The sequence below is a fragment of the Primulina tabacum genome, chromosome 11 (genome assembly GCF_025594145.1).
Source record: "Primulina tabacum isolate GXHZ01 chromosome 11, ASM2559414v2, whole genome shotgun sequence".
NCBI classification, from domain to species: Eukaryota; Viridiplantae; Streptophyta; class Magnoliopsida; order Lamiales; family Gesneriaceae; genus Primulina; species Primulina tabacum.
Window position 1 is genome coordinate 39,808,956 of NC_134560.1, and position 13,941 is coordinate 39,822,896.

The 13,941-nt window shown below is 31.5% G+C and overlaps 3 protein-coding genes across 3 annotated transcripts; all 3 read right to left on the reverse strand.

Moving 5' to 3' along the window:
- Nucleotides 1-4,071: 4,071 nt before the first annotated feature.
- On the reverse strand, nucleotides 4,072-5,069 carry LOC142518919 (ethylene-responsive transcription factor ERF017-like). The gene has a single exon (XM_075621781.1). The coding sequence runs from the start codon at nucleotides 5,020-5,022 to the stop codon at nucleotides 4,243-4,245; it is 780 nt and encodes a 259-aa protein (XP_075477896.1). The 5' UTR covers nucleotides 5,023-5,069; the 3' UTR covers nucleotides 4,072-4,242.
- Nucleotides 5,070-11,767: 6,698 nt separating this feature from the next.
- On the reverse strand, nucleotides 11,768-13,139 carry LOC142519875 (uncharacterized). Its single transcript, XM_075622890.1, has 3 exons — nucleotides 12,430-13,139; nucleotides 11,963-12,044; nucleotides 11,768-11,863 (listed from the first exon to the last, which is right to left on the reverse strand). The coding sequence occupies exons 1-3, from the start codon at nucleotides 13,137-13,139 to the stop codon at nucleotides 11,768-11,770; spliced, it is 888 nt and encodes a 295-aa protein (XP_075479005.1).
- LOC142519876 (uncharacterized) lies at nucleotides 13,140-13,688 on the reverse strand. Its single transcript, XM_075622891.1, has one exon. It carries the CDS (start codon nucleotides 13,686-13,688, stop codon nucleotides 13,140-13,142), a length of 549 nt encoding a protein of 182 aa, XP_075479006.1.
- Nucleotides 13,689-13,941: the final 253 nt, after the last annotated feature.

The following is a 13,941-nucleotide window of genomic DNA, read 5'->3' on the forward strand; positions in this document are numbered from 1 at the left end:
GAACCCATTTCCAAAATTGGCCTACATTACATTATATATCTCTTCCTATATATATATATATATATATATATATATATATATCAACCTATCCGAACATAAAATTATGCATGACTTGGGCTCAATACTAGCCATAGTTTTATATTTTTATAGGAGAAAATGATGAAATATGAAAGAAATGGAAGTTTTTATATGGTTTGGAAATGAAAATTTTTATATGATATGATATACTGAATCATTTATTAGAACATTAATGTGAATAACATCTAATATATAAATGTAAGATAAGAAGGAAGATTATACAAGTGAAGCTTAATAGAGAACGAGACCAAAAGGCCATGAGTCTGATTCCGACTGCCGACACTTTCTTGATCTATTTTGTCGCATAAAACTTGTCAAAAGATAGTTTACTCGACTAACATGATTTGTAGACTAATTCATTAAACTATCGTGTTTAGCTATAGTTATCCATAGAATTAGTTATCCATAGAGTGACAGATGAACAATCAAGATCAAGTAACGCAACTGCACATTATTATTGTACTTACAACACACACAAAAAACTCACAAAAACTCATGTAAAACGTTTCACGGATCAATTTTATGATACAAATATCTTATTTGGATTATCTATGAAAAATATTATTTTTAATAAAAAATATTACTTATTATTATTAGTATAGACATGGTTGACTGGTCTCACAGATAAAGATTCGTGAGATTAGTCTCACAATAGATCTACTTAAAAACTGCCCAGTGGACTTTTATAATGAATAATAATGTCACTATAATAAAGTGCCTTTTCTTTGTCATATTTTATGGCCGATTAATGTTGAATTATTTGAAATATTATGATTTAAAGTAATTTAAAGACAACATTTAGTTTAATTAAAATCGCAAATTAATGGTTTTAGCTAATAAAAATATGCATATATTAGATTTCGTGGAAATTAAACCGATGGTCCAAAACAATGAAAGCTAGCTATCTTCCTTTTAGAAAATGAAAGACATTCACCTGAAACCTAAATGACTAATTGGATAAAGCTTAACATTAAAGCTTAGGTTTTTCTATAACAATGTAACTATATCTTTCATAATTGAAACGAAGCATATCCATATTATTATGATGATTATTATTATTATTATTATTTGCTAGAGTAGGTCTCTTGTGAAACAATCTCACGAATCTTTATCTGTGAGACGGTTCAATACTACTGATATGCAAAATAATATGTAATACTCTTAACATAAAAAGTAAAACTTTTGCATGGATGACCCAAATAAGAGATACGTATCACAAAATAAGACTCGTAAGTCCGTCTGACATAAATTTTTGTCTATTTGCTAATATACACATTTATTAGATATCAAAATGGAAAGTAATTTTATTTTTGTTATACAAAATCTCGAGTTCGATTCTTATGAATAAATAATACAAGTGTTCGAAAAAAATCCCCGTCTAGCAAGATTTCAATTTTTTTTTGGGGACCTAATACCATAAAATTAATTAAAAATCTAAAATAGAAAACTTTGATTTAAAACTAGTGGAAGAATAGCTAAGAGCTGGCATTATTAATTATGTTTTCACCAATACTAACCAAAGCTAGTTTTATTATCCCCACATGCATGTGATTACAATGGTGGGTGGCATTTAATTTAAATTACTACCAACACTTTTCAAATTGATTTTTCGGAAAGCAAATTTAATTTTTTTAATAATATAATTTGAATAAATTTTAATTTAATTAAATATATAAAATAATTGCAGATTGGCTAGACAGATGAGATGATAAAAGTGTTTATAAAACGAGGGTATGAATGTTTTACAAGCAATTAGGTTGCCCGGCGGATTCGCCAAGTGAATTTGGGCCGGCCCCGATTAGTGCCGCAGGCCCACGAAGAATCACATTATGGACCAGGTCCATTAAAACCTTGTTTAGAAATGGAAGACCGGCTGTGCTCAGTTTAATCACCCTGATCCGACCTGGTGGGTTTAATATCTCATTTGACAAAAATGCCCCTCTCGAATCATTTAAAGTATTTTTTTTTTTAAATTTAGAAGAACGTACTATCAAATCAATTCCGGGAAATTCGTAACTACCATATCTCATATTTCAATTTCTAAAAATATTTCCTTTCGAAAAAAATCTCAAAATGTTTTAAAATCTTTTTTCTATCCTTATCCTTCATTTTAAACTTACATAAAATTATGTTATCTAGCATTTTTAATTTTAATAACAAGTGATGATTAAAAATTTCTAAAAACATAATTAATTCAGTCGAAAAATCTATGCGCACGAATAATCATGTGTCTCGGCGAATGTGTGTGTATATATATATGCACGCACATAATTCTGCTCGTGTGTTTGTCGAATCGGCGATTGTAATATTATTGGCAATCGAAGGAGAAATTCTATGCTGCACCAGATGAAAGTGAAGGGATGGCAATGAGACAGAACGAGGCGGGGCGGGTTTGTCATCTTCATCTCCGTCCCCGAATTTCATCTTCACCCTCATACCCGCCCCGATCTCGTTTTTTCAGGTTCGGAGAATCCCCAATTAAACCCGAAACTTCGGGGATCAACTTCTCATCCCCGTTTCAAAAATATTAATATGGTAAGACGATGACGGCTTCAGAAATTTTCTCAAATTAAAACTTATTATTATCTATTATTATTAGTGATAATATTAATATTAATAATAATAATATTATTATTAATATTTTAACAAATAATAATATTATTAATACTATTATTTTATTACTGATATTATTTTCGTGGCGGTTTCGGGTATGAGGATAGTAATCTCATATCCGTCTCGAACTACATTAGGGATTGGGGATTTAAAAAAATCTCCGAACCCAAATCCGAAAAAAATCGGGGATCTCCATCCCCGTTTTGAGTTTTTTCTGCGGGGCTCTAAACTCACCGGAAAAGTTGCAATCCCTAGATGAAACAGACCCGATGCAACATTTGCCATTATTTGAGGTCTACGAAAATCAACCATTATCACCCCCAACTGGTCTTAGAATTTCCTCGATTTGAAGGAAGTGGCCGGTGAATTAATTGGTGGTCGTACGATTAGTGGTTGCTTGACATATTTTGGACATGGAATAAAGTAGTTATTTGGAGCCTTTCCCATGTATAAAAACAAGTGTGGTTCCAAAACAACCGAAAATCAAATACGAGGAAGCTTGATTTGGAATTTTATTATTATAAGTTTGGCAATATTATTGAAGAGATTGAGTTCATATTTATAACCTCACCATATATATATATATATATATATATATATATATATATATATATGTGCTAACAGCCTCTCACACATGCACACATATATATACATATCTCCTCCGTCCATAGAACTTGTATGTATATTCAATACGTTTGAAAGTTGCAATTAACGGCTGAGACAAGTTTAGGGCTAAAAATAGTCATTAAAAAAAGGTTGATCGATCTTGAATGAGTGAATAAACGTGATCGATAATCGGTTTTTGAATGGTTTTTTTCCTTCTAATTTGATGTCATGTTTTGTAAGAATATGTGAATTTTCCCGAAAATTTCTAATCATAACATGACAAGGTTATGTTATGATCAAAGATAGAATTTAGAGAGGCTAAGTAAATTGTTTTAAAATTTTCTACAAAATATCGTGATAGTACTCGAGCTGACCTTATTAATCGTCAGTTACCGAAGCTTTTTTCTCAACTGGGTAGTTGCTTTTCGAAGTACAGAAATGTCAGGCATTGGCTTTGATTCAAACAATTTAAACAAATAAATTAATGTTTAAAGTAAATAACACATGATATTTCATGGAAGTCTTAATGTAATATCTTTTTGTCTCCTATTCTTCCAAATAAAAAAGAAAATTTCTAAAAGACTTATATATCACAACAGTTTGCAACAATCTACTTCAGCTAAAACTTATTCACTTACTACATTGAAACTCCTGGTCTCAAACTCAACAATTACAAACACACGCTGTCATGAATATCTAAATTCAATATATATATCGCAACAGTCGAACGTACGCATAGCTTGTCAAGAACAATTTGAGTTGTTGTGTGACATAACGATCTTTGATGATTAGATATTGCTTGAAGAGTTTGCAGAAGTGAGCAGCTTGAATATATTCAGATTAGATTGCTCAAAATCTTGTTTCGTAGTAAACGTTCAATATTTCAGTCAATATTTCATGAAGAAGATCAGATTCCCCTTTATTAGTTGAACTAGTATATGTTCCTCAAAAATTCCAAAGAAAAGATGGCTCATTTTCATTTCCATCGTTGTCATAGTGGTCGTCGTTATCATTTCCGGTAGCGATATGGGGCGGCAAGTAAACATCATCACCGGGCTCATGAAAAAGCCCGAAATCTGAAACATGGCCCCAAGTTCCGCTGCCACCATTGTCATCTGATGAATTCAGCATATCAAGAAAAGACCAATCGATCGAATTCATAGGTCCATCTCCTTCCGAATTCGACGACGGTGAAGTCCCTTCCATCTCCTGATCAGCCATAACCTGAGCCTGAAATTCAGCATCTCCACCAGTCGGCAGGCCCGAGCAGTTGCTATTGCCATACTGCTGAGAAACGACCAGAATTTCAGCAGGTGACAGCGAAGTGCCGCCGGGGATATTCGGCGGGTCATCAGGGAAGTTGAACTTAGCATTAGGTCCCCGAAGGCAAAACAGGGCGGCGTCGAATGCCCTCGCGGCTTTCTCCGCCGTGTCGTACGAGCCGAGCCATATCCTCTCCCTGCTGTTGGGAAGCCGTATCTCCGACACATATTTCCCCCACTTCCGCTTCCGCACACCTGTGTACTTGAACTCCACCTCATTAACTCTCGGCACATTACCGGAAGAAGATGAATCTCCTGTCTTAACCATTTTTATTTTTTCGGATGAGGCTAAATCAAGAATCAGAAGAAAAAGGAAAGAATTTAAGGTTAACACAAAAAAGGTTTCAGTTCCTTGAATGACGACAGAGAGAATTGGTGTGTACGTATATATATACAGAAGCATGCACAGTCCATGAATCCACGGCTAAGGAAACATCGACTGATGATTCATACATCAAAAGTGAAGTTTCAGCGTGTTGAAACTCGAAACAAAGGAGAGGGTAAAGTCCAAATGAGCGTAGATTTAGCTAGCTAGCGAGTGGGCCGAAAAGTGGAATCAGAATCCATCGCATCATTGCCGATAGGAACATGACGACGCCGTAGGGTCGGGCTTTAATGAACACGAGGGATCTCGTGGTCCTTTTTCATGTCAATCTCAACATTTTTTAGTATTAATAAATTTGAGGACGATTTCACGAGCACATAGCATATATATCTAGAATAGGTCTTTTCTCAGACGATTTCATGAATATTTACGGGTCAATCCTACTGATATTCACAATAAAAAATAATAATCTTAACATAAAAAGTAATGTTTTTCATGGATGACTCAAATAAAAGACCCGTCTCACAAAATACGATCCGTGAGACCGTCTCACACAAGTTTTTGTCATATATTTTAATGGTTCACGAATTTGAACATGGTCATACTTTTATTGAGATAAATTCGAACACAAAATATTTGATTCATAGTTAGCTAAACCCGCTCACAATTTTTGATATTTTATTAAAATATGTATACATATTAAAAAATGAATTTATAATAATTGAGACTTATATTTTTAATAACTATTTCAGGAAAAATAACATAATATTAAAATAAAAGAAGGGTATCTTTGAAAGCTGAATTTGGTTTATTCAAAGACACTAGTTAATATCATTTTATATATGAAAAGAAATATATTTCGACCGATAGTTCAAATAATTCGAAAACACGTTCGAAAATGTCGAGATCAGATATGGTCCAAAAATATTTAACTATTCTTGATATTGCGGCTCGATTCGATTTTGTAAATTGAAATGTGTGTTTTTATAATAGAAGAAATTAAATAAGGATAAAAAATAAATTGGTCCACCTCTATCACCATCATTAGGTATATATGTACACTCTTTATTAATCTAGCTGGGTTTTGACTGTTGGAGATGCGGGCGATCTCCCATCAACGGCTGAGAATGCTGGACCGGCATTTCTCCAGCGTAAGTGGTTAAAAAGTTATAGTCAATATATATATATATATATATTTATATTATATATATATATACATACATTTTTGCTATGCTGCATACCTACCATGCACACCTATGTAAGCACCGATGAGGTGTTACTCACCTATTGGATGCACAATTTTTCTATATTTCATAACTTCCAATGGGTGAGTGACACCTCATCGGTGCTCACATAGATATGAACGGTAGGTGTGCAGCATATCAAAACTATATATATATATATATATATATATATATATATATTCACCACAATTGTAATGATATTATATAATATATATTGTATATTAATTAATTAAAGAGCTTATATGTTTTCAGACATAACAAAAAAGTCATCATGCACTATTTTTATATGTTGAAAGTTTATATCAGAGGTGTCTCATTCTCGTTGACTAAATTTTATTTGTTTATTACATATAAATAATTACATTGACTTTATAGTTTTTTTTTAATATGGACTTTGTTATTGATATTTTACTATTTTCGAGTTCTTGTTCAGATTATTCAGTCAAGATTATATGTGGTAAAATTATAAAAAGTCATCAACGTACATAAAAATTAGGTAAAATTTTAGCAGCCAATTTTGTTGACATTTGGTCAATGGTCAGATCTTTTGTTTACAATACACACTCTCTCTTTTAAACCGTATTTTATGGTCATGTATATATGTGGAATTACATACGTTGGACATGGGAATGTTATTGGACATGATACTTGAAAGATAAAGGATTATTGGACTTATCTACGAGTTTAAATACAACAGATTCTACGTTGACACACAAATGTATGTGTATACACACACACTAGACCCGATGTGGTATTTGAGTTGGTGGAGTAGGTAAATATTTGATTAGTGGTCAGGAGTTCGATTTCTCATACCAACATCTTCTCGGACAAACTTGTCGCATAAGACTTGTTCAATGTGACTTACGTAGCTAACTTGATTAGCATGCTATTATGTTATCCAGAAGGTTTATCCATCGCGTATCGAAAAGTAGAAGGTGTTAGTTCCTACATCATAAGAATAAATATACACACACACAAACACAAACACAAAAACTAGTATCATCATCATGTTATTGTTTGCATTTTGTAACGTCGGTTATTTGTGAATAATTATTTTTAGAGTACTCTAGTTAACTTTTTTTATCTAAAATTACTGAAAATTAAATTGAAAATAATTGTTTTTTTACATGAAACCTACAACTATTATCATTCGATGTACACTAAGTAAACCCTTGTATTAACATAATATATTTCTCAAGTTAACTTTTTTTATCTAAAATTACTGAAAATTAAATTGAAAATAATTGTTTTTTTACATGAAACCTACAACTATTACCATTCGATGTACACTAAGTAAACCCTCGTATTATATTATTTTATTTTTAAAACAATATATTTGTGTGTGCCAACAATTTAGTGTCAAAAAGAATTTTATTTATTTATTTCTCAAGCATAGATAAAAATAGGTGAAATTGTAGTATCGGTTTGTAAATTTGTCTGCAATATATGTTATTATTATAATTTTAGTTTTTTTTTTAACGTGAAGTTAATATATGTTGTATCACATCAATACTTATAATAAAAAATAATATAAAATAAGATACATGACGATGATTAAATTGGACAACTTAGAAGGTCAAAATCATTAAAAAAAACAAACAAACAAATAGAGTCAAAAAGCAATTTTTTCATAAAAATACTATTACTTTATGTTTTTTTTATAATGCCCTGAATTTGACGACTATCCCCACTGTATATAACATAGGCCTTTCTAGCGTACTTATGTTCTCACTTACACGAATTATAGGAAAATTCTCACGGGTCATCCATCTCAGAATTGCCCAAAGTCAAGTATACTTAACTTTGGAGTCTTTAAGTGATTAACTATCGAAAAGAAGATGCACCTTGATAATATAAGTAGTACTTGTCGAATTTTTTAAGTCTTCTTCAACACTATAGTTTCACACCTGCACAGTCTTAGAATCAGTTTATTCTTGTACGCGGTATTATAATAACCCTCATTCGCATCAATTACTTCACCAAAATACAAAATCTGTGAAGTCATACAAAACATTTACTTCGTCAATCAATGTAAACTATGAAGTTATATATAAGCTATTACTTCTGCACTTTACGAAATCGATTAAGTAAAAGACGTTTTACTTCGACATCAGTCTAATTCTGGATAGGTTTTCCCTCATTGAACCGACCAAATACTTCGCTAATTTCTTGTATACGATTTCGAATATAATGCGAAGTAAAATGGTACCCTATTACTTCACGTGCGTCTACTTCGGCAATTATCTACCTGTGACTCCATTGAATATGCGAAGTAAATCAAGGAAATTCTACTAGTGAAGGGAAATTTTAGTATTAGTCTCGTATATTTGTTTCAGTATTTGTTTGCTATATTTGTTATTGTTGTAATTTTAGTATTTTTCTGATATAAAGTTGATATATGTAGTATCAGATCAACACTTACAATGAGATAATAATAAAATTGTAAAAAATTGAAAGGCAAATAACCAAGATTTTTCTCAAAGACCTGAAATTGATTATGAAAAAACCTATTCTCATGTTATTGATGCAATTATGTTTCCGTATTTGATTAGTGTTACGGTATCTGAAAATTTAGAAATGCCTCTTATGGATGTTGTCACAGCTTACTTAAACAGATCACTCGATAGGAATATATATGAAAATCCCCGAAGAATTTAAGATGTCTGAAGCAAAAAGTTCAAAACCCAAAGAATGTTATTATGTGAAATTGCAAAGATCATTAAATAGGTTAAAACAGTCCTGCCAAATATGATATAATCGTCGAAGTGAACACTTGATGAAAAAAAGATATGTAAACAATTCAATATGCCCTTGCATTTTCATTGAGAAAACAAGATCCGGATGCGTAGTTATTGATGTATATGTTGATGATTTAAACATTATTGGAACGAATAAGGAAATTCAAGAAGTTGTGTCGTACTTGAATGTAGAATTTGAAATGAATGACCTTGGAAAAACGAAGTATTGTCTGGGTTTGCAAATTGAACAAAAATAATATGGAATATTTGTTCACCAGTCAAATTATACAGAAAATATCATTAAATGTTTTAATTTGGATATATCAAATCTTTTAAGTACTCCAATGGTTGTTAGATCATTAAACATAAAAAATGATCCATTATGTCCATGTGAAGATGATGAAGTTATTTTTGGTTCAGAAGTGTCATATCTAAGTGCTATTGGTGCCCTTATTTATCTTGCAAATTGCACAATATCTGATATATCTTTTGCTGTAAATTTATTGGCAAGATTTAGCTCATATCCAACAAAAAGACACATGAACGGAATTAAACATATATTCTGTTATCTATGAGGAACGACAAACTTGGGACTTTTGTATTCAAAATATATCAATCAAAGAATAATTGGTTATGCTGATACTGGGTATTTATCTGATCCATACAAGACACGTTCCCAAACTGGATATGTATTTACTCGTGAGAAACTGCAATTTCTTGGCGTTCACGGAGACAAACACTTGTAACAACTTTATCAAACCACGCCGAGATTATTGCACTACATGAAACAAGCTGTGAATGTGTGTGGCTAAAATCAATGACCGAACATATCCAAATCTCATGTAAATTATCATTCGGCAAGAAGCTTGTGATACTATATGAAGATAATGATGCATGTGTTACTCAAATGAAAGAGGGATACATAAAAAGCGACAGAACTAAACATATTTCCCCGAAGCTCTTCGCATTCACCCAAGAGCTTGAGAATAATAAAGATATTGATATTCGTTACATTCAATCAAGTAAAAACTCATCAAATCTCTTCACAAAGGCACTTTTTACGACAATATTCAGAAAGCATTTATATAACATTGTGATGCGCAATCTACGAAATTTGTTAAGAATCGTTCGTGTTAACATGAGGGGGAGTTTACGTGACTATAATCTTTTTCCCTTACTATGGTTTTTATCCCAATGGGTTTTTTATAGTGAGATTTTTAACGAGGCAGTATAAAAACACATAATGAAGACAATCATTGTATCATGATCATCATCACAAGGGAGATTATTGAAAATAAAGAGTTGAAATTATTGAATGTTGAAAATAAGAGTTGTAAATATTGAAAATTAGTGTGTGATGGTGTATTTATTTTTGAATTATTTTCAAAGAAATTCTATAAATAAGTCTCTCAATTTGTGAAGAAGAACACAATTGAGTAGACAACATTTTATAAAGTGTGTAATTTAATATATTTTGTGACTTTGAAATTTTTACTTTTTACCATAAATTTTACTTTTAACAATGTTTTGGATTTTAAGTTTATTTTAATTTTAATATTATAAGTTGGGCGCGGTCGGATCGGATCCAATATATAAAAAGCTTAATAATTTTGGGCTTGGCCCAATCACAAATTGGGAGAAATCAATCCATACAAGAAAAGTTATCCATAAGCTCAAATGTCTTAAAATTTCCCACCACTTAATTTCCAAAACCACCCGTGTATATATTTTATATATACTAGCCACCGAGGCACACGCGTTGCGTGTGTCATGAAAATATTGAGCTAATATATTAAACATTCATGATATTACAACAGCATGACACCGAAATATATTGTACTTGAATCATGAAAGACAATGGATTCCAAAGCTTAAATAAATATGTCAAAATCAATTTTTTACCTTACATGATATATGTATTGATCATAAAAAATAATATTCTTTTGAAGCCGCAATATCATCTCATGTGAAATATATGATAAACTTCAACGTAAAAGAAGTAAACAAATAGTCAAATAATTTTCCAAAAATATCATAACATCATTGAACTAAATTTATTGAATATAAAAACCTCAAATTTGTCTCCTAAATTAAGCTAATAAATTGAACAAAAACAATTAAAACTGTATTTATCTTTAGACGTTGTATGCATAAGTTAAACCCTCTCAGTTCTATCTTAATAATAAAATATTCATTTTATCGAATCACACCCAAGTACAACATAAATGTACAAAAAAAATAGAGCAATCTATTTAAGCATGCTTTAAAAAAATTGACATGACATAACAAAATATTAATTACTGCAAGGATTTCGCTAAATAAATGGAAAACAAAGTAGAAATTGACAAACTCCTTTTATTTGCTAAGAAAACCCAAATATCGTAAGTAGATTATTTCACAAAGATGAACAATACAAATTCTAGCAATAGTGGTGGAATTAAATCATTTCCGGAAGACACATATTATGTTTTGATTAAGTTGAAATAGAAGTCAACAATTTAAGTAGATAGAAAAATGGAAATAATAAGTTTGTAAATCCATGCTAAGGTCAAGTTTATTATTGTAAAATACTAAGAATTTTAAAAACCTGCGACGTTGGCTATTTATGGAGACTATATGGTTGGATTCCTGCCTCCATCATCTGTGTTTTCCATGTATGAATCGTCAGGTTTAATTACATATGCAGCGAGGATTCAAATATGTCAGATCTAATAAAGATGCAAATGTGCCAGAGAATAGTTCATATTTTGAGATCGGAACTCTGCTAGATCTTGAAACATTTTAGTTTAATCTACCAACCAAAATGTAAATTTGTCTGTAAAGATTATAATAAAACAATATTTAAGAGGCCTTAAGAAAATGATTTAGTGACTCTGCTGACAATATGCGAGAGATAATATCATAAGACTGTGAAGCTCGTAATAAATACATTATCACCTGCAATATCAAAACAAACAAACGAATTTGATATGATTACTAATATAAAGCAACATAATAAATCATAGACGATAAACTTATTTATTATTAAAAACAAACCAGATGAAGATGGGGGCGAGTAGATTTGATCCAGTGAATTGAGTATGACATTTCTACAAATAACTTGTCTGCAACCAGCATCCTTCAGGTTTTCAGAAAAAAGCACAAAGTCAAAACCAACAAAAAAATTAAATTTAAACCAACAAACAGAAAATCATAAATAATCTGTTTTTCCATTAGACACTAACCAAGCACTTTTTTGAAATTGATTCAATAAATATAGAAATTGTGATATCCATGCCAACAGTGGTTATTTGGGAGAAGTGAAAAGATAGAGGATGAGAAATAGATAAACATGGATAGAGATAAAAGTATGGATAGAAAAAAGTATTAAAGATAAATTGAATTTATTAGCATCCCCCAAATTCTAACATTGAAACATATATCATGTATTTAAAAATTATTGTAAATATTTGTACATAATGTATTTTGAAAAAATTTACAATAAAGAGAGTTGACTTACTTACACTTTATCATTCTCTATTAGGTAGCAATACCTCTTTGAAAACCACGTTTCTTGTGAATACACCAAATTGACGCTCCCGTCTTTTATCAAAATTTTTGTAGAATTTTGTGAGACTCCTCTCGAAAGTGCCACATATAGCTGACCGTGGCTGAACACATGGTTAGGAAAAAATATGCCAATATTTGGGATTGTTTGACCTTGTGATTTGTTTATTGTCAAAGCAAAACTAAGCTTTATGGGAAACTGTCGACGTGTCAACTCAAATGGTAATCCAGAATTATCTTCACTTTTCAAGGGCATTCTATGTAGAAAGAATCTGGTACCCTTGTGAGGAGCTGTTATGATCTCATCATCTATAAAATTTCTACCAAGAATGCGACATACTAATCTTGTTCCATTGCATAGACCAAGTTCAGGCGCAACATTTCTCAAGAACATGACAGGACTTCCTACTTTCAATATGATTTTATGTGGTGGCAAACCACTTGGACTAAGGGAATTCAAAAATTCTTCTTGAAAAAGGTTGTGATTGTCGTCTTCTACACTATCCCAAGAGGTATACTCTTTTTCCTCTCCACGAAACTTGAGAATGAGCATTTGATTAATATTGTCCACATCAACATTTTTTGGTGTGATGATTGCTCTATCAACCATATAGTTTACATCATTAACATGATTTATCATATTAGGAAAAACAGAATCAATCAGCATCTAAATTGATTGTTCACCTTCCCATGGTATGATAATTGAATCTGGTAATTTTATGAAATCACGAGTTATAGTATGTTGCAATCCATCACCTACGCGCAAGAAAAATTGCGAGAACTCAATATCTTGAGCAGATCTCATATTTTGTTGAAGGTGTATTATCTTTACGCAATTCCAGAATGTTGAACTTGAAATACTTGCAGAAATTTTTTCTGCCTTTGACCTTCGTTTAACAACCGGTAACACTTGTCGAAGAAAATCGCCACCAAAAACCATTGTCTTTCCTCCAAATGCTATTTGATTTTCCATAATATCTTGGAAACTCTTACTGACAGATTCAAAAGCATAGCGATTTGACATTGGAGCCTCGTCCCATACTATAGCTGATGCACGCCTTATTAGATCTGCAAGTTCTGTCTGTTTTTTTATTTTGCAAAGTGTTGATGCGGCTGGTCTAAGTGGAATTTGAAAACGTGAATGTGCAGTTCTTCCACCTGGAAACAATGTCGGAGCTATTCTAGATGTTACTACCGCAATTATTATTTTACCCATTTTTCTTAAATGTGCCAACATTGAGCGTGTAGTGCCCCAAATTCAGTACACGTATAACCCATGCATTATTTAAATTGTTAAATATTTTATTTAAGTTTAAAGTGATGTTAGTGATACATGATTTATTTAAATCGCATTATTTTAATGTTTATGTGATGCACGTTAAAATGTTTTTTTCAAATTTCATGTTTCAGGCAATTACTCGAGGCGGGGTCAAGGAGATGAGACCGAGGACGATTTTTAGTAATTTTAA